This window comes from Vulpes lagopus, chromosome 2 (assembly GCF_018345385.1).
Source record: "Vulpes lagopus strain Blue_001 chromosome 2, ASM1834538v1, whole genome shotgun sequence".
NCBI lineage: Eukaryota > Metazoa > Chordata > Mammalia > Carnivora > Canidae > Vulpes > Vulpes lagopus.
In genome coordinates, this window is record NC_054825.1 from 46,103,823 (window position 1) to 46,125,489 (window position 21,667).

At 33.1% G+C, this 21,667-nt stretch overlaps 1 protein-coding gene across 6 annotated transcripts in view; it reads left to right on the forward strand.

Moving 5' to 3' along the window:
• Positions 1-21,667, forward strand: part of MYO9A (myosin IXA) — a 271,647-nt gene that overhangs the window by 57,180 nt on the left and 192,800 nt on the right. For 5 of the 6 annotated variants that reach the window (XM_041746477.1, XM_041746479.1, XM_041746482.1 and 2 more), the window contains exons 3-7: positions 2,870-2,964; positions 9,103-9,165; positions 16,450-16,549; positions 18,228-18,284; positions 21,452-21,549. In XM_041746477.1, coding sequence (XP_041602411.1) covers positions 2,870-2,964; positions 9,103-9,165; positions 16,450-16,549; positions 18,228-18,284; positions 21,452-21,549 — 413 coding nt within the window. The remainder of the gene's footprint in view (positions 1-2,869; positions 2,965-9,102; positions 9,166-16,449; positions 16,550-18,227; positions 18,285-21,451; positions 21,550-21,667) is intronic. The other variant, XM_041746480.1, reaches the window with a different exon arrangement.

Genomic DNA, 21,667 nt, shown 5'->3' on the forward strand with positions numbered 1-21,667 from the left:
CTACCCGTTCTCTATTGTTAAGGCATCTTTTTCATTTTCCTTTAGTTGTTTGAAAATATTTATTTATTTATTTATTTATTTATTTATTTATTTGAAAATATTTAAAATAGCTGATACAGTGTTGTGGCTTTGGAGGTGCAACATCTAGGCTTTGTTAGGGATAATTTTTATTTATTGCTTTTATAAAATTTTCCTGTGTCCGTATTTTCTTTCTTCTTTTCATGTCTTATAATGTTTTGGTGAAAAGTGGGTATTTTTATTTTAATATGGTGTGGCAGTTCTGGAAATGGGACTTTTCCCTTCTCCCAGGTTAGTGGTGGTTATTTTGTTATTGCAATTTGGTTGTTCCATGACTTACTTGAAATAATTATGTAAAGTCTGTTCTTTTTCCTGTGAGGTCTTTACATTCTTTCTTAATTTAGTAGCTTAGTGGTCAGGTAATAATTGGACAATGATTTTTTTTTTTAATGTCCTAAATCAATAAGGATCCCAGTATTTTCTGTGAAGTTCTATGTGCTCCTTGGGTACTTGTCAGCATTTAACCAGGCAGTTGTCAAATCTGCCTTACTTTATACCTCCTATTTATATAGAGCTTAAATATCAACTAGAGATTCCAGCTTTTTACTGAGCTTGTATATATTTCTGGGCATGTGCACAGTCCTGCACATGTATAACACCTTTTACGTTCCCTGGAATATTTTAGAAATTTAAACGCCCCTTTTGTACAAGTTACTCAGTATTTTTTCCTTTTGTTTGGTTACCTCATTTTTTTGCCTCATTCTATTATTGCTATGTTAAGCAGTTGCAGTGTTTAAACGATTGTCTCTGATTGTTTTTAAGAAACATACATGGGTGAAAGCCTGTCTCCTGTGAGTGATCTCCAAGTTAGGTCGAATAAAAATAATTCTTTGAAGTTTTCCAGGGAAATGCCATATACAGTTACCTATGGGATGGGGGTTTGGCTATAACCCTGTTTCGATCCTTCAATGGCTACTAGGCTGCCTTTTAAACAGGGTTTGCATATCTCTTCAGCATGGAACTAGAGAGAGGGAGATGGTAATTGGGTATGTTAAAATGCAATAATGCCTATTTTTCTTACTGAGATTTGGCTATTTTACTTGATTATGTATTCCCCTACAAAGGATTATTGTAAGCTTTTGGTTAATTTCTAGAATCATCAAAAAGTTGATTTGGATAATTTTTTTAGTTTTATTTCTCTTAAGAGAGGGTTTTCAGAGATCTTTATCATTTTATCTAAGTTTCAGTGATCTTTTTAAGAGATTTAAGTAATAAAAAATACTTTATATATTTACTTTTGTAGTTATCATTTCTGCTGTCTCCATTCTGTACATTGATCCATATTTGAATATGATATTCTTCTTTTGCATGAAAGGTTTCCTTTAATGTTCCTTGTAGTGTGTGTTGGTTTATGATAAATACCTTCAGATTTTCATATTAGAAATTCTTTTTTTTGGCCTTAATTTTTTTTAATGATTTACTGATTTAGATATTAAAATTAAAAGAATTAAATTTAAATAGAATTAAAATATCAGTAAAATTCTGTGAATTTCAAAACATATTAATTTGTGTAACCATCTCTATACAGTCTGAATACAAAGATGTTTCACAACTTCTCGAAACTCCACACTATATTCTTTATCTTCATATACTCTAACTTCCCTCCGATACTCCTGTAATTCATTGGAACTACTTGTCTGTTTTCCATTGCTGTTTTTTTTTTTTCAAAATGTGACGAATGGAATCATACAGTAATAAGTAAAATTTTGAGAGTAGCTTCTCTCATTTAGCATGATGTCTTGGAGATTCATTCAAATTGTTTAATGTGTGAATTCAACTGGGGATTATTTATTTTAAAAAATTTCAATATTAAGGGGAGGTGAGCCTAGGTATGACTCAGTGGTTGAGTGTCTGCCTTTGGCTCAGGCTGTGATACTGGGGTTCTGGGATCGAGTCCTGCATCAGTCTCTGTGGAGGGAGCCTGCTTCTCCTTCTGACTGTGTGTCTGACTCTGTGTGCTTCATGAATAAATAATTAAAATCTTCAAAAAAAATTTTATTAAGATATCTAACTTACAATAAAATATAGCCATTTAAAATTTATACTTCAGTGATTTTTGATAAATATACATGTACACTTACATAACCAGCATAATACAATGAAGCTGTAGAATATTTTTATTATTCTCTGTGCCACTTTTGGGCATTTTCCAACCCTGCCTCCATTCCCAGACAACTCTGATATTCTTCTTATTACTGTTTTGCCTTTTCTAAAATTTCATATTACAATATGTACTCTTGAGTGTGGTTTCTTCAACATATAATGTTTCGATATTCATCAATGTTGATGTATGTACTAGTTTATATTGCTGGGTAATATTTATTGCATTGTGTGTACTTCAGTAACAATTCAGGCAGCTTATATATTCTTAATTCTTTTTAAAATAGTATTGTAGTTTTGTTTTAAGTTGATGTGTTAAAGTATAGTACATTATGTAGTGAAATTTTATTTCATTTATTCTGTTCTCAAATTGGAATTATTTTGATGTAATTATTCCGTTTCTAGCTCCTATTTAATTTAGCAAGAATTAAAAACATATAGAAATATATTAAAGTTTACTGGTTCTCAAATGTAAAAGTTAAATGAATTTTAAGGAGCATTAAGTTTTTAAAATTAAGATTTATTTTACTGAAAAGCATAAAGTACTTCCTACTTGGTTTTATTTCAGTTATTAGTTGCTCTTTTACTTTACCTGAACTTAAAGGGAATTGCATTTTATCTTTTTGAGCCAACTTAAGCAAGATTTTCCACTTTCTAAAATGAAATTAATGAGAACTGTTTATTTTGACAGGCCTTTGGAAATGCAAAGACAGCTCATAATAACAATTCAAGTCGTTTTGGCAAGTTTATTCAAGTAAATTACCAAGAAACTGGCACTGTACTTGGGTAAGTAGCAGTAGCAGACTTTGAAGTATGTTTATATTTTCACCCTTGTCTCTTCATAATCCATAGATTGTTCATTTACTCTTTAATGAGAATAGTGACATTGGTGTCTACATTACATTTTTATTCTCTAAACTTTTATTCTTTTGAAAAGTTGAAGCCTAAGAAAAGTTCAAAGAATAGTGTTGACACTTATATGTCCGTAACTTAGATTTATTAATTGTTAACAATTTGCTGCATTTGCTTTCTCTCTCCGTATTATGCATACATTCATTTTTAAAGATTATTTTTAAGTCAGTTGGGCATATAATTTGACTCCCCACAGGGATCACAGCCACATTTTCCTATGTAATGCTGTTATATTCAAGAAATTTAATTTTGTTACAATAACATTTCTTATACAGTCTGTAATCAGAGTACCTCTAGTTGTGCCAGCAATATTCTTTCTAACTTTAAAACAACTAATAGACTTTATTTTTAGAGCAATTCTAGGTCACAGCAAAAATGAGTAGAAAGTACAGAGAGTTCCATTATACCTCTTCACCCTATTCCAGTTTCTTTTATTAATAAATAACATCTTGCATTGTTGTGTTCGGTTTATATGGTATGTTCTGTGGGCTTTGAAAATTGTCTAAAGACGTGTATTCACCATCACAGTATCACGTAGAATAGTTTTACTACCTTAAAATCCTCTGTACTTTGCCTGTTCATTCCCTTCTTACCCATTAACCCTTGGCAACCACTTATCTTTTTGTAGTACCTCTAGTTTTGCGTTTTCCAGAATGTCCTATAGTTGGAACCACATAGTATGTAGTCTTTACTATCCAGTTTGGATTCTTTGCCTTAGCACTATGTATTAAAGTTTCATCCATGCTTTTTATGGTTTGATTTTATTAGACTAGTGTTAAATGTATATATTAATTTGGGGATAATTGACTTCTTTGTGCTATTTAGAAGTACTTAACATTTTTGTATTTCTTACTGAATTTATTCCTCAGTATCTTATTTTAATGTTTTTTTGTTATTAAAAGTGTGATTTTTCTCACATTATATCTTCTAGTTTGTATATATGAAAGTTACTGATTTTATATTAATTTGTATTTTTTAATAATAAATTTATTTTTTATTGGTGTTCAATTTGCCAACATACAGAATAACATCCAGTGCTCATCCTGTCAAGTGCCCCCCTCAGTGCCCATCACCCATTCACCCCCACCCCCTGCCCTCCTCCCCTTCCACCACTCCTAGTTCGTTTCCCAGAGTTAGGAGTCTTTATGTTCTGTCTCCCTTTCTGATATTTCCTACCCATTTCTTCTCCCTTCCTTTCTATTCCCTTTCACTATTATTTATATTCCCCAAATGAATGAGAACATACAATATTTGTCCTTCTCCAATTGACTTATTTCACCCTCCAGTTCCATCCATGTTGAAGCAAATGGTGGGTATTTGTCATTTCTAATGGCTGAGTAATATTCCATTGTATACATAAACCACATCTTCTTTATCCATTTATCTTTCGATGGACACCGAGGCTCCTTCCACAGTTTGGCTATTGTGGACATTGCTGCTATAAACATCGGGGTGCAGGTGTATTTTGTATTTTGTTATCTTACTGAATTATTTTATTGTTTGCATTAGTTTTACTATTCTTTTACCTTTTCTTGACATATCTGCAAAAAATAGATATTTTTTACCTGTTTTTATGTTCTTTTATCTTTAATTATTTTGTCTCTTGTCTGATCCCAAATAATACTGTTTCAGACTTTTATATGAATGACTTTACTTTTATCCACTAAGTAAAATACTGGCTTTAGGACATTTTATCATGTTAATGAATTAGTCATCCATTTAAATTTTCTGTGAGTGGTTTTCTGAGTAACAAAATGATATTGCATTTTATCAAATGCATTTTGGGCATCTTTGAAAATTAGTTAGCATGATCTTCATTCTGAGATCTGTCAGTGTTATCATTATTTTTGTAATATTGGGTTATTTTATGTTCCTGGGAAAACAGTCCCACTTCGTTAGTACAACGATACACACACTCACATACATATGTACACATATTTATGCATGCACATTATAAATTGGTTCTATTCTGATTCCTAGTTTTTATTTATGATCCTTGCATCCATATTAATAAGTGAGATTGGTCAATATTTTTCTTTTTTATGCTAGTTTCTCTTATTTTTATTAAAAGATTTTATTTATTTATGAGAGACACACACAGAGAGAGAGAGAGAGAGAGAAAGGCAGAGACACAGGCAGAGGGAAAAGCAGGCTCCATGCAGGGAGCCTGACGTGTGGGACTCGATCCCGGGTCTCCAGATTAGGCCCTGGGCTGAAGGCGGTGCTAAACCGCTGCACCTCTGGGGCTGCCCTTTATACTATTTTAATTATGCTTACCACTTTTAAAATTTTGATCGAAAGTATGTGTATTCTCCAACCCCCCAAACGAAAACAAAACAAGAAGGATAAGTCCTTCAATGGCAAGGACTCATAAAACTCATTTCCTTTCTGATTTGAAAACCATGTTTCCAAAGGTACAGTGGTACTTTTATTAATAAAGATGGCAGGCAGCCAAGTTGTCAAGTTGCACTTTTCTAGTATTTATGATTGTGATACAGGAGATGTTAATAGGTATAGTTGTATATGTTGCTTTGTAACTTGGAAAGTATCATTATATCTATTCATTGATTCTTAAGACAATTTCATGAGTTACGAATGGCAGATTTTCCCATTTTTTGAAAGGAATTCAGACTTTTATATGTTAAGTAATTATCTGATAAGGTTAAATTTTATCTCACAATAGTGATAAGCAAAAATCTTCATCTTGATTAGTATGTCAACACATACATATTGAAAACATTTTTTTCATATTGAAAATTTTTAACTCTTAGCAAATATATATTAAACATTTTCATCTTTCGTTTTATCATTCATTAGGCAAACATTTAAGGAGTACCAGGCACTATGCTAAGCACTGAAGACAAAAAAAAAAAAAAAAAAAAAAAAAGTACACGTTCTCTGCCATCAAAATTCTTATAGTTTTTTTTTTGGAAGATATATTTACATAAGATGATTACAGTAAATGAGATAAGTGCAGTTATTGAAGCATGTGTCTGAAGAAGTTCACAAAGAAAGGTGATTTTTATCTTGGGTCTTGAAAAATTGCTAAGCAGAACAAGTGGGGAATTACATTGTCAATTGACGAATTGACATTAGCAAATGAATGGAATCATAACAAGGGCTTGGTGTACTTGAGGATAAGTATAGTGGCTTTGGTTTCAGATTATGAATCAAGCTGTAATGTTTATAATTTATCCTTTTGATGCTAGGAAGCAGATTTTTAAAATTTTATTATTAAAAATGTCAAATATGTACAGAAGTGAATAATAGAACAATGCCCATTTAGATTCAACAGTTATCACATTTTGCCATATTTGCTTTGTTTATCTAGTTTTTTTCTATGCTGATGTATTTTAAAAACAAAGCCAAGTAGACGTAACATCAGCTCACCCTTACTTATTTTAGTATGAGTATCAAGTGAAAGTAGAGGAATAACATGAGTAGATCTTTTTTTTTTAATTTTTATTTTTTTATTTATGATAGTCACACACACACAGAGAGAGAGGCAGAGACACAGGCAGAGGGAGAAGCAGGCTCCATGCACTGGGAGCCCGATGTGGGATTCAATCCCGGGTCTCCAGGATCGTGCCCTGGGCCAAAGACAGGCGCTAAACCGCTGCGCCACCCAGGGATCCCGAGTAGATCTTATTTTATGGGTAAATAATTCACATAGCAGTATGACTCATGGATTAGAGGGGATGGAGAGATGTCTAGGAGAAAGTTGGTATAGTTGAAAAAAGGAAAAAAAAGAAAAAAGAAAAGGGAGCCATTTGTAGTTATTATAGACTTGACTTCAAATCATAATTTTGCTGTTTACCAGCTGCATGTTCTTAATATCTTTGAGCATCAGTTTCTCCACTTATAAAATAGGCAGTAATATTTGCTATGCAGGGTGGGTGTAAGAATTTAATGTACTACATGGAATCTAAAGCACAAATGTAAAAAATAGTGAAAGGGAATAAAGGGGAAAGGAGAAAAAATGAGTGGGAAATATCAGAAGGGAGACAGAACATGAGAGACTCCTAACTCTGGGAAACGAACTAGGGGTGGTGGAGGGGGAGGTGGGCGGGGGGTGACGGTGACTGGGTGACGGGCACTGAGGGGGGCACTTGACGGGATGAGCACTGGGTGTTATTCTTTATGTTGGCAAATTGAACACCAATAAAAAATAAATTTATAAAAAATAAAGCACAAATGAATAAACAAAAAGCAGAATCAGACCTATAAATACAGAGAAAAAATTGATGATTGCCAGAGGGGAGGAGGGTGGTGGCATGGGAAAATGAGTGAAGGGGAGTGTGATATATAGGCTGCCAGTTATGGAATAAGTAAGTCACGGGTAAAAATTACCACATAAGGAATATAGTCAATGATATTTTTATGGGGTATGAAGAGGGATAGTAGCTACATTTTTGGTGAGCATAGTATAATGTATAAACTTGTTGAATCACTATGTTGTCTGCCTGAACACCTGAAACTGATGTAACATGTGTCAGCTATACTCAAAATAATTTAACATACTAATTTTTGTTAGTTCCCTTTCTCCTATTTTAGACGGATAAGAACCTGTTTTAGTAGTTTAGACTAGATATAAAGGTAACTCAGAGGAAGTGATACATTTTATTATTTTATTTTATTTTTTTGTGATACATTTTAATTACTGGTAGTGGTAGTAGTAATGAGTTTGCAAAGAAGGCACATTTGACCTTCATTTTATGAATGAATGGGGCCTGTTGGAGAGAGAGTAGGTATAGATTGTAGAATCAGAAGTGCGAGGAAGAGCACAAACAGTGCAGCTGGTAGTGAATGGCATGCTTGAGGGATATTGGGAGTGACTAAAATACTGAGCATGTGGTAGGAAGGAACTCATGGGAATAAAAGCTCAAAAGCAAGATTTTTGACTCCAAGAGGTTTGTGCTATGTAATTTGGATTCAGTTGTCTAAAGCTTTTAAATTTCAGACCATAGGATCCTCTTTTCCAGGGGGAGTTTAACCAGTTGCTTCAATTTGGATAAGAGGTATTGAAGACTTGAAGAGGCACAGGTTTGATAAAGAGAATGATATATCAGAAATACAATTTGTGTTTTGGTTCCTCATTACGTTCAGGATGAATTCCATTCTTCTGGTACATAGTTTACTGGTCCTTCTTCATCTGGTCTACTTGTCTGTCTTAGTCTCTAGCCATATAAATTAATTATCTTGATACTGTGAGGTTAAGTGCCCTCCTTTTATGCCTTTGCATAAAGCAGTTCTCCTTGTCTTCTGGTCATTCTTTCAGATTTCAGAGTCATTTACTAAGTCAGTCACCAAATAGATATTTGTGAATGTTTACTATGTGCTTTGTATTTTCCTCTCTGGGAATTGTTCCTTATATAATTTTTTCCTTCTTTGATTGAATCTTCCTTGTCTCTCTTGGTATATCCATAATATGCTGGTCATTGCTCTATAATAAAGCCTGCTTCAACTGTGTATGATAGCCCTTTGTTTATATATTTCCTCCACTAGTTTGTAAGTTCCTTGAGAACAAATAGTGTATTACTTGTTTCCACATTTGAACATTGCTTAGCACTGTGCCCAATTAATGAACATTTATTGAGTAATCATTAAATAATAAACGAATACGTTGCAGAATGTGGCAGTAGTATGCATATGTTAAGAAAGTGTGTCTTTGAGCCTTATTTAGTCATTTGACTCCAAAGTATAATATCTGAAAGAATGTGTAATGGCATATGAGCCTGGAAAAAAAGTAAAGGTCTATGCCATGGATAGATCTTGTGTGCTATGTTTTGAACTTTTGACTTTATTTTGCATATTGAGAGCCAAGAAAAAAAAAGACTTATAAGTCTGTGAATTTAACACAGATAACACTTAACAGCATTTATAACACAATTGTAATGGTAAATGTACTAAAATGATCTGCATGGTATTCTTTATACTTTTGCATCCTCTTTGAAAAAATATTTATCTACCTTAAAGATTTATTTATATCAACCAATTTTATTTTTCTTCTAGTGCCTATGTTGAAAAATATCTACTGGAGAAGTCCAGACTCGTTTATCAAGAGCATAATGAACGGTACATATTTTTATTAGTATAATTAGATCACGTTAACATTTGTATTATGCGTATCAACTTTTAGGATGTTTGTATATGATGACCTTTAATTCACCTTAAACCTTGCATCATGGTTTTCATGTAATTGCTCTTTCTGTCATGGGCAGAACATTGTACTTTTCAGAAGCTGCTAGGAGATTTTTTTTTTTTTTTTTTGCTAGGAGATTTTTTAATGAATATAAGCATACCTTGTTTTATTGCACTACACAGATATTGCGTTTTTTACAAATTAGTTTGTGGCAACCCTGTGGAGCATGTCACTGCTCCAGCAACCTTTTGGCGCCATTTTACCAATAGCCTTTGATCACTTTGTGTGTCTCTGTCTCATATTTTGGTAATTCTCACAATATTTCAAACTTTTACATTATTATTGTACTTATTATGGTGATCTGTGATCCATGATTACAACTAGCTGAAAGCTCAGAGGATAGTTAGTATTTTTTGGCAATATTGTGCTTTTAAATTAAGGGATGCACATTGTTTTTTAGACATAATGCTATTGTACACTTAAGAGACTACAGTGTAGTGTAAATGTAAACTGTTATATGTACTGGGAAACCAAAAATTATTTGCCCCATGTTATTTTGAGATTTGCTTTATTGTAGTGATCTGGAATTGAACCCACACTATCTCTGAGATACGCCTGCATGTGGAAATGTTACCCTTTCCAAATTCTAGGCAAAGTGTCCCAACAGAAAAACAGTGGTAGCTCAGGTGTTAACTTTTCACGAGCATTGTACCTTTGAACTTTTTCCTATGTTTCAGTATTCTGTTTCTAATTTGAGAAGATTTTTAATAAAGCACTTAATTTCATTTTAATGTATGAGGTATACAGGACTTTAGAGATGATATATGTAACTTCCTACAGATGAAGAAACCAAATATCAGGGGAAAAAAACACCACTAAATGTCAGAGGTAAATGATTTGCTTCATGCCGCATTGAGACTAAATAAAGTTAAGAGCCAGAGTTTGAAATTAAAGAGACCTACATCCAGATATTAGATATGCCTTTGGCATCTCATTTAGCTTTGCTGCTCCTTTGATATTTATTCCCATTTCACTGATGGAAAACTATCTTAGGGTTGTTTAGAGGAGTAAATGGAATAACATTTATGAAGTGCTTAGTGTGGTCCTTATAATTATATTCAGTAATTAATAGCTAACATTAATGAATACTTGCCAGGTTAGGCCTAGAATTTGAGACTTTTTGTTAATTATTTTGTGACTAGCAGATGAGGAAATCTAAATTAGAGGTTTTTTGAAAGGAAGAGAGTTTTTTAGAAAGGAGAATAACGTCATAAAGATTTGTAGAATTAAAAGATACTGCTATTAGAAGGTTATTAGTAACTTTTTTTTTTTTAACACATTTTAATGGAGTGATAGGGATATAGCATGGATTAAAAAAAGAATCAAGAGAGGTGAAGATCCAGAACTTAGAAGCTGATTTTCTAGTATCTTCCTGGATTCTCTTTGTGAATGGATGTATAATCTTTATTGGTATAATAGTTGATGAATGTGGATTGCTAGTATTTTGTTGAGGATTTATTTTTTGTGTCTGTATTCATAAGGGATACTGCTGTGTTTTTTTTTTTTTTTCCCCTCCTGATGTCTTTTTCTGGTTTTGGTGTTAGAATAATATTGGCTCATAATGAGATGGGAAAGTTGGGAAGGATTGGGTTAATTCTTAAATGTTTGGTAGAATTCACTAGTGAAGCCATCTGGTTCTGGGTTTTTATTTGTGGAAAGTTTTATTATGAATTCAAACGCTTTAGTTATTATAAGTCTCTGTAGATTTTCTGTTTCTTCTTTAGCCAGGTTTGGTAGTTTTTATCATCCTAGGAATTTTTCTATTTCATCTAGGTCATCTAATTTGTCGGTAAAAAAAAAAAATTGTTTATAGTATTCCGTTATACTATTTTATATTTCTGGAAAGTTGGTAATAGTGTTCCCCCTTTTGTTCCTGAATTTGAGGTCTACTCCTATCTTTGTTTGGGCTGCTATAACAAAATACCTCAGCCTGGTAATGAACAGAAATTCATTTCTCAGAGTTCTGGGGGCAGGGAAGTCCAAGATCAAGGTGCCAGCATGGTTGTATATTGTTTACAGAATGTTGATCATAACTCCTACCTTTTTGCTTAGTCCTCATGTGGAATGAGATAGGGAACTCTGTAGGATATCTTTTTTAAGATCACTAATCTTGGGCAGCCTGGGTGGCTCAGTGGTTTAGCGCCGCCTTCAGCCCAGGGCCTGATCCTGGAGACCCGGGATCGAGTCCCACATCAGGCTCCTTTCATGGAGCCTGCTTCTCCCTTTGCCTGTGTCTCTGCCTCTCTCTCTGCGTCTCTCATGAATAAATAAATGAAATCTTTAAAAAAAAATCACTAATCTCATTCATGAGGGCTTTACTCATGGTCTAATCAACCCCCAAAGCCCTACCTCCTAATACCATTTGGGGCTAGGATTTCAGCATAGGACTTTGAAGGCCATACATTCAGACCATAACAATCTCCCCCTGAGATTGGGTCACTTTAGATAAGAATGTGTTAATTTTGTTGATCTTTGAAAAGGACTAAGTTTTGGTTGATTTTTCTCTATTTGTTTACTGTTCCTGTTTTATTTCTTTTCTCATGTTTATCACTTCCATTTGCTTTGAGTGTAAATTGCTCTTTTTTTTAAATTAAATTTTTTTAGTTTTTTTTCTTTAGATTTTTAAAAATTTTTATATATTTATTCATGAGAGAGAGAGAGAGAGAGAGAGAGAGAGAGAGAGAGAGGCAGAGACATAGGCTGAAGGAGAAGCAGGTTCCATGCAGAAGCCTGACGTGGGACTTGATCCTGAGACATCAGATCACACCCTGGGCTGAAGGCAGGTGCTAAACTTCTGAGCCACCCAAGGACCCCCATTTTTTTTTTTAGTTTCTTTTTTAAAAAATATATATTTATTTATTTATTCATGAGACACACACACACACACACACAGAGAGAGAGAGAGAGAGAGAGAGAGGCAGAGACACAGGCCAAGGGAGAAGCAGGTTCCATGCAGGGAGCCTGATGTGGGACTCGATCCCGGGTCCCCAGGATCAGGCTCTGGGCTGAAGGTGGCGCTAAACCATTGAGCCACCTGGGCTGCCTTTTTTTTTAGTTTCTTAAGGTGTATGGTTAGATATGAGTTCTTTCTGCTGTTTTTATATGGATTTCTAGCTATAAAGACCCCATTGAACACTGTTTCAGTGATTCCTATATTTTGGCGCGTTGTTTTTGTTTTCATGTATCTCAGTGTATTTTTCTAATTTCCTATATGATTTCTTCTTAGAACCTGTTATTATCTAAGCATGTTTTGAATTTCCATGTATTTGTAAATTTTGGAAATTTCTGTTATTGATTTCTGATTTCATTGTAAGATCATCAGGATATAGTTTGTATGATTTTAGTCCCTTTATATTGATACTTTTTTTATAGTCTAACATTTTTTAACTTGGAGAATGTTCCATGGGTATTTGAGAAAATATGTATCCTATTGTTGTTGGATGGAATATTCTATAGATGTCTTCTAGGTAGGGTTGGTTGGTTTTTAGTATTTTTCAAGTCCTCTTTTTCATTGTTGATCTTTTGTCTTATTTTGTTCATTGTCGAAAGTAGGATGTTACAGTATCTCAGCACTCACTATTGTTGAATTTTTTTTTCTTTTTTCAATTATTTCAGTTTTGGTTTTGTGTATTTAGGGGCTCTGTTTTTATATGCATTTACATTTAGAATTGCTATATCTGGGCAGCCCCGGTGGCGCAGTGGTTTAGTGCCGCCGGCAGCCCAGGGAGTGATCCTGGAGATCCGGGATCGAGATCCGCGTCGGGCTCCCTGCATGGAGCCTGCTTCTCCCTCTGCCTGTGTCTCTGCCTCTCTATCTCTCTCTTCCTCTCTCTCTCTCTCGCTCTGTGTCTCTCATGAATAAATAAAATAAAATCTTTAAAAAAAAAAGAATTACTATATCTTTCTCATGAATTGGACATTTAGTCATTATAAAATGTCCTTTGCATCTAGCAACAATTTTTGTCTTAAAGTCTCTTTTATCTGATGTTAGTATAGACACTTTAGCTTTCTTTTGGTTATTTTTTGCGTGGTATTTTTTCCATCTTTTTACTTTCAACCTCTTCGTATCTTTGAGTCTATAGGGTGTCTATTGTAGATAATATGTAATTGGCTTTTTAAAAATCCCTTCTGCCAGTTATTAACCTTCAGACTCATTTATACTTAATATAATTGCTAAGATTTACGAATGTTATTTTGCTATTTTATATATTTTTAATGATGTTTTAGTCCCTCTATTCTATTAACTGCCTTGTTTTGTGTAAATGTTTTCTGGTATACCATTGGCATTTCTTTTATTACATATTTCTTGAGTTATTAATGATTGCCTTGGTAATTGCAGTTAACATTTTTAGCATTCTAGTTTGGATTAATAACAACCTAATTTTGATAGCCTACAAATAACTTTGCTACTCGGTAGCTCTGTTCCTTTCCCCTTCTTTTGTGCTATTATTATCATATAAATTACATCTTTATAGTAGTAGACCCATCAATACCAATTAGTCATTGTTTTTTGCTGGTGTCTTTGAACTCTAATAGGGAAAAAAGTTACAGGCAAAAAAAAGTTTATACTATCTTTTATATTTAGCTACATTGTTATCTTTACTACTGCTGTTTATTTTTCCATATTGAATTGAAAATTGCCTAGTTTCCATTCATTTCATCTAGAAAAAGTCCCTTTAGCCTTTATTACAGGGCCCATCTGCTAGCTCTGAAGTCTCTTAATTTTTATTTATCTGGCAGTATCCTAAATTCTCCCTTATTTTTGAAAGATAGCTTTGCTGGGTATATTATATATTTGATTGATAGTTTTTTTTTTTTCTTCAGTACTTTGAGTATGTTATTCTGCCATGGCTCCTAATGAGAAATCAGCTGGTAATCTTTTATTAAGATTCCTTGATGAGGCATATCTTCTCATGGTGCTTTAAAAACTTGTCTTTGTTTTTCAGAGGTTATCTAAGCGTGAATCTCTTTACACTGGAGTTTGTTGAGTTTCTTGGATGTGTGAACTGTTTTTTCATCAAATTTGGGGCGCTTTTGGTTGTTATCTTTTCAAATATTATTTTTCTTCCTTCCTCTCCTTTTGAGACTTCTGTTGTTCCTGGGTTGGTGTCTGCTTAATGGTTTCCCACAGATATCTGAAGTTTTGTTCACTTTTCTTCATTTATTTTTCTTCAGACTACTTTCAAGTGACTTGTCTTCAGGTTCACTTATGCCTTCTTCTGCCCATTCATATCTGCTGTTGAGTTCCTCCAGATAGTTTTTCATTAGTTACTATATTTTTCAACTCTTCAATTCCTTTTTGATTATTTTTAAATAAGTTCTGTATGTTTATTGGGAGTCTTTATTTGATGAGACATCATTCTTATACTTCAGTTGTTTATACATGGTTTCCTTTAGCTCTTTGAACATATTTAAGACAGTTGGTTAAAAACCTTATATATTAAGTCATGCCTGGGCTTCCTCAAGGATGGTTACCATTGATTGTGTTTTTTTCCTTTGAATGTACTATAGTTTGTTTCTTTACATGCCTCGTAAATTGTTGTTGAAAATTGGACATTTTCTTTATTTTTTAAAAGATTTTACTTATTCATGAGAGACACAGAGAAAGAGAGGCAGAGATGTAGGTAGAGGTAGAGGCAGGCTCCCTGTGGGGAGCCTGATGAGGGACTTGATCCCAGGACCTTGTGACCATGACCTGAGCTAAAATAAATGCAGACGCTCAACTACTGAGCCACCCAGGTGCCTGAAAATTTGACATTTTAAATAATAATTGGACATTTAAAATAATCATGCGGCAGCTCTAGAAATGAGATTCTCCTTTTTCCAGCATTTCTGGTTCTTTTTGTTTCTGTTTCTATTGTGACTTTTTTTTTTTTTTTTTTGTAGAACCAACCTTCAGCTTTACTTTCATTTACAGCTGTGCCTATTTCTGTTCAATATATAGTGTCTTTCATTTTTTTTTAAAATTAACTTTTATTGGTGTTCAATTTACCAACATACAGAAAAACACCCAGTGCTCATCCCGTCAAGTGTCCACCTCAGTGCCCGTCACCCATTCCCCTCCAACACCCGCCCTCCTCCCCTTCCACCACCCCTAGTTCATTTCCCCGAGTTAGGAGTCTTTATGTTCTGTCTCCCTTCCTGATATTTCCCAACATTTCTTTGCCTCAGGGCTTTCTGTGTGTATTGGGCCATGCCTTCAACACTCAGGTAGCCATTTTATAATTTTGCCTTCATTTTAACTTCCTGCTTGTGCATCCCTTCAAGGTCAACCAGAGGTAAGAGTTTAGCATCCTCTTTGATTTTTGCTGAGAAGGCTGAAGATGTGGGCACATACATAGCCTTACACATGTTCATGGCTTTCTAGATTCCCAGGAATATATTGGAGCTTTTAAAACCCTGTGTGGAGATCACATTTCCCTTTAAATTTTTTGGCTAGCCTATTGTTTGCCCCACATTTATCCATTGCTTCATGTAGCTGACATGTTAAAACAATTGCCTATAATTTTCTACACCTGCCCCTGGGGGAAAGGTTTTTACACTGGGTTCTGAGTCAGGTCAATAAAGACAGTTTTGAACATGGGGTCTTCCAGGGAACCACCAGATGGTTCAAGTAGTGATATTTTTCAGAAAATGAGGTTCTGAATGATTTCCAACTCTGTTCCGTCCTCTTTTGATGGCTGTCAGAGTTATGGTGTCCATCATGATTGTAACCTGTTGATTTTGAAGGCTACCCCAGATCTGGGGGGTGAACAGGAAATGGAATAGGGCAAGTTAAAAGGTTACAAGGTTGCACTTCTTACTGAGATTGAGCTGTTTTTCTGATGTAAATCTTTTATTGCTATAAGCTTTTGGTTAATTTTCAGAGTTCTGAAAAAGTTGATTCTGCAAATTTGCCAATTTTCTAATTGGTTTTATGGAAAGAGAATTTTTAGAGGTTTTAACCTTTGCCATATACTTGCCTTTACCCCTCTCTTTTGAGTTTAGCATTCAAAACATTCATTTTATAGTACCTAAAATATTGACCTTACCACTTCTGCATTAAAAAATGAAACAAAGCTGAAACATGTTACTAATTGTTTGTTCTTTTTTCTGTTAAATGATAACCATAGATCATGTTCATTTTAAAACCATACTCTTTTCTTTTTTTCCAATAGGAACTATCATGTATTTTATTACCTCCTGGCAGGAGCAAGTGAAGAAGAAAGATTAGCATTCCATCTTAAACAACCGGAAGAATATCATTATCTCAATCAGGTGAGAGTTGATGAAATGTATTTTGAAATATAGGACATTATTAAATTTTAGTTCTTGGGGAAAGTTTTTTTCCTAATACTTTGTTTCCCAAATCTAGTAATGTATATTAACTAGCATTTTCACACATGTAGTCTAAAAATACATGTGATATGCTTCTCAAATTCAAAATTTATTCATATGAGTTGAAAGAGGTTAGTTATATGTGTGCCCTTTGCTTTTTGTGAGACTCTTTCAGAGAATAATAAACTGTTTATATATGTACCTACATGTTAGAAAAATGGATTAGTCTTTTCCAAGTGATTTACCTTTTAAAGACAAGAGCATGTTGAGTGTTACTAATATTTAATATTTAATGTTTGTCCTTTGCATGGGATTACTTGAAACCTTTTTTGTATATTTTGAAGTCTAATACATATATCTCTTTGCATGATATTATGATACTAACTTAGAATATGATTATTTTTATAATTTAGCAAATGTCCTATTTGATATGAAATTCATCAAAAGGAATGACTTACAGAATTTGTATTTTTCTATGAAAATCAGAATTCACTCTTAAATTTCCATAATTAAGGGTAATTTCTTGGTAGTTTTTCATTACAGTGGTTTTTCCAATTTTATTATTTCTCATATTAATAAAAATTCTAGAATCAATATTAATGGAATTGGTATACAATACATCACTTAAATAACAGATTATTTTTCCTTGCTTTTTTGATTGAGGCAAGATGTAATATCCATGGAAATAAATGCCTTTATGGAAATAAATGCGTTAATGAAGATTTTGTAAGGAAATTGACATTTTGATGATGGATGAAAGGTTGTAGTGTATATTTAAGATTATGAAAGTAACATGTTAGGGCAGCCCTGGTGGCTCAGCGGTTTAGTGCTGCCTTCAGCCCAGGGTGTGATCCTGGAGACCCAGGATCGAGTCCCACATTGGGCTCCCTGCATGGAGCCTGCTTCTCCCTCTGCCTGTGTCTCTGTCTCTCTCTCTCTCTGTGTTTGTCATGAATAAATAAATAAAATCTTAAAAAAAAAAAAGAAAGTAACATATTAGGCTTTTCCCAACATATTGCTATGTAACTGATATCTCTTAATTTTGAAACTATGTATTTATATAAACTAATATAACTTTGTATTAATATATTGATTTCAAAGTTATTTAAAATATCACTTCCTGATAAAATACTAGGCATTTCTACTGTAATAAAATTACGGAGATTTAAAAAAAATTATTGAGTTAGCTTCTGAGCCTTTTCTTTTCTCTGTTAAACTCTCTAGATATTTGAGTGATTATTTACTTTTTTAAAAACTAACAATTGTTTACAAATGAGCTGATAGCCCAGAACTTATTACTCTTCTTCCAGATTTCTTTTTGTTATCAGTGGCCATACCATGCATATTCTTGTCATAAAGTAGTCAGCATTCATAGAATATGAGACTGAGCAGTTAATCCAAATCTCAGAGTCACTGGAAAACAGCAAGTATGGATTGGTTGCAATAATATATGATCTCCCAGAATCTGAATGTTTAGCTAGTTGTTTCTTGTTTTATGCTGTTACACAAAATAACTCTCTTTGGGTAGAAGCAGTACTAACTGAATATTACATCTAAGAAATTATTAGAGAAGAATGATAACCATTACTTCTACCTAACTAATCTGCCTTACTTTCAGATAACAAAGAAACCCCTCAGACAGAGCTGGGATGATTATTGCTATGACTCTGAGCCGGTCAGTACAAGTACCTAAATATTCTGTGTTCCTGTTAAAGGACCCTCACTCACCTTGCTCATTTGCACCTATCTCATGACCTAGACAGAAAATCAACTGAAATATAAAGAATCTAGAAAAGAAGAGAAATTAATGTTTCATTTTTTTGAATTGATTTATATGTATATTTATGGTCTGTGGATTAAAAACCAGTCAATTCATTTTTTAAAAAAACTTATTCTTATGTTTCTCATGTTTAGTCTGTATTTATTTTGATTGCATTCCTGATTTCAGCATTGATGTGGATTCTTATAACTACAGGTTTTTTTCTTGAGGTGTATTTTTTCAATCATATTTTTAGTAGTTTCATTACTCACATGTTATGAGTAGTATGTATTGTTTATTTTAAAAAGTTGTAGCCTCCCTGTTTTATGTGTCAGTTAACAGTCTTTTCACATGAATACATGTATGGTTTTTTTTTTTTTTTTTGGAAAATTTTTTAGTAGCAAGAGAGGCTATAGTCTTTATGTAACTTTCCAAAAATTAAGAATTGAAATTCCTAGAAATAAGATTATTTTATGTTTTTAATTAAGTGATTTAAGGGCATGTATGATGTAATATAAAATGAAAAGATAAATTTAGCTTTATTTTTATGTTTTATAAGGACTAGTTTGTAATCAAAAAAGGACACAAAAAATCTTTTTCCTTCCCTTTGTTGTGAGGTCTGATGTAAAGGCTTGAAAACCTGCACTCATCTATATCTACTAATGAACTAATTTATTAACGATTCCGTCTGGAAATATAACATGTCTTAATCCTTGCTTTAAAGAACTGTGACTTTAATTTTCACTGCATGTGATTACAAGCTTTACTAATTACAAAACTAGCCTATTTCAGAATTGAAAGGAATCAGGAATTATGGACATTAATTTTTTCTTCATACAAAGTTTAATTGCATTATTTTTTCATACTATATCAAGTTATTTATGGTTTCAGATTTTACATTTTGCAAAATTTTAGACATTTAAATTTATAGATTCTGATAAATTTTAGTAGAAAAAATTTATGTTGTTTTGCCCCTCACCTATTATCAAGTGACTATTATCATCAAGTGACTAAGGCTCATTGGGAAAGTAGGTAGGAGACTGGTTAAACTCATTGATTGCCTGTACAGAGCTTATTGTGACATTATGAACTGATCTGCCGTTACTTAGTCTATGTCATGCTTTAGAATTGAGCTCTGAAGCATACAGACTTGACTTGAATACTGGCCTATCCACTTACTAATTTTGAGAACCTGAGCAGGTCACATAATTCTTTTGTTTCTGTGATCTATTTAAGGGGATAAAAATGATCTTTAACTTTTGTGAGAATTTAATTAGATAGTACATCTAAACAGCTTGATAGAGTGTTTACTATTTATTAAGTATACAGTACATGTTCTCAGAGCCACTGCCTTTATCAAAGTCATCATTATCCATCCTTTCCTTGTAGAATTTTGTACCCATACTCCTCTACTCCCTGTATATCTTTCATCACTAGCCTATCACTTATTGTATTTTCAATCTATTATTGTTTGAACTTTGAATAATTTCTGTTGCTTTTTCTCACGAGTTAATTAATGAAAGCAAGCAGTCAATCTGAGGATATGTTGGTTTGTATTTTCCTCTTAGCTCCTCAGAGTATATTTGGAGCAAACTAAACTTTTCCTCTGAGTTAAGAGAACTTATATGACTTAGCATTTTAAGAAGAGAGGATTGTTAGCGACTGTTCTTAATTTGCCTATATTATCATACATAGTACAGAATTACATAAACAATCCCAAGGAGAACAGTGGTGAGAAAATTGCCTTTAACAACAGACCTCTTGTTTCCCGTTATATATTGATTTAATTCCTATTAAGGGTTATCCTGTTAAGTAAATAAGCTCAAGCAACTAAGGTTGCTTGGGAGAGTGCAGAAGATTTAGAACTGGACAGATTTTCCTTTGGCCACCCCTGTCATTTAGGTGAATTATTTAACTTCTGAGCCTGTTTTCTTCCATATTGAATATTTATATAATTATATATATGTACACATAATTATCTCCTTGTGTTTATATTTACTTTAAAACTTTATATTATTCATTAACTCATTCTTAAAGGATCAAAAGCAGATTATAAATGCTAGATACTTGATCGTTTTAAAAATATAAATGAGTACTTTCTCAAAAAGGAATGTTTCATTTAATTCAGTACTTATTCAATAATTCAGTGATTATATATTTACTTTAGTGATTACATGCTTTCTTCTTGGCACTGACTTGTTGCTGGAGATCAGCAGTGAATAAAATAGATAACAGTTAATGCATTTATTGAGTACTTTATACAACAACATTCCACAGTTAGATAGATATTTAAAAAGTAAATACATGTGAAGAGGGTTTTGAAAATGTAAGTGTAAGGGACTGAGAATATATAGGAAAGGGCTTTAAAAAGTTGTTTTACAAAGATAAAGATTACATATGTATTTGACTTTTTTGGGAGCTGAAATGCAAGGATTACTCAAACTATTTTTGTATTTGGTAGTTCACAGCTATCTTTACTAATGTGTGTTTTTTGCCGATTTTTGGTTTTCATGTATACATTCTTTTGCCAATTGAGAATCATATTTATATAATTTTATTAGGAACTATTTTTACTATATCTAATATTAATATAAACATCTTTATATAAATCTAGGCTCCATTTATCAACTAAATTACCATCTTTTTAAAATTTATTTTTGTGTCTCAGGATCTAGTTCAGCACCTTGCATAAGGATAGGCATTTATTAAATATCTGTCGAATAAATAACATTTGTTTGTGGAATTGAGCTCTCTGAAATGCTTTGGATCTTCAGAACTCTTCAGTACCACTCAAAATCAAACTTGGCATCAGAACATTTTATAATATTGCTAGCTCTGTCTTAAGTTATTTTGAGATAACTTGCTTTGGTAATTGTAAAAGGGAGAAAAAAAGGTAGCTTACTGGTATTTTGGTAGTTATGTGTTTAATTTGCATACTTGTATTAAGAATTCTCTAGATATTTCACCAGTTCTAGTTTTTATACACAGGAATACTTAACTAGAATTACTGTATTTCTGAAGAGGCTTATCTTACTTTTCAATAGATAATCTTGATTTCTTCCCCCTTTTTCTTAAATAAGCAGGATTGCTTCTCGGTGGAGGGGGAAGATTTGAGGCATGACTTTGAACGCTTACAGCTGGCCATGGAAATGGTAGGATTTCTTCCCAAGACACGAAGACAGTGAGTTTGTTTATTGTATTCTTATACCCTTGGTAGAGAACAAATCATCATGTGTTTTTCAAAAGTTCACCTTCCTTGGTCCTTTGAAAGAATTTTCTAACAGATATTCCTGATCTAG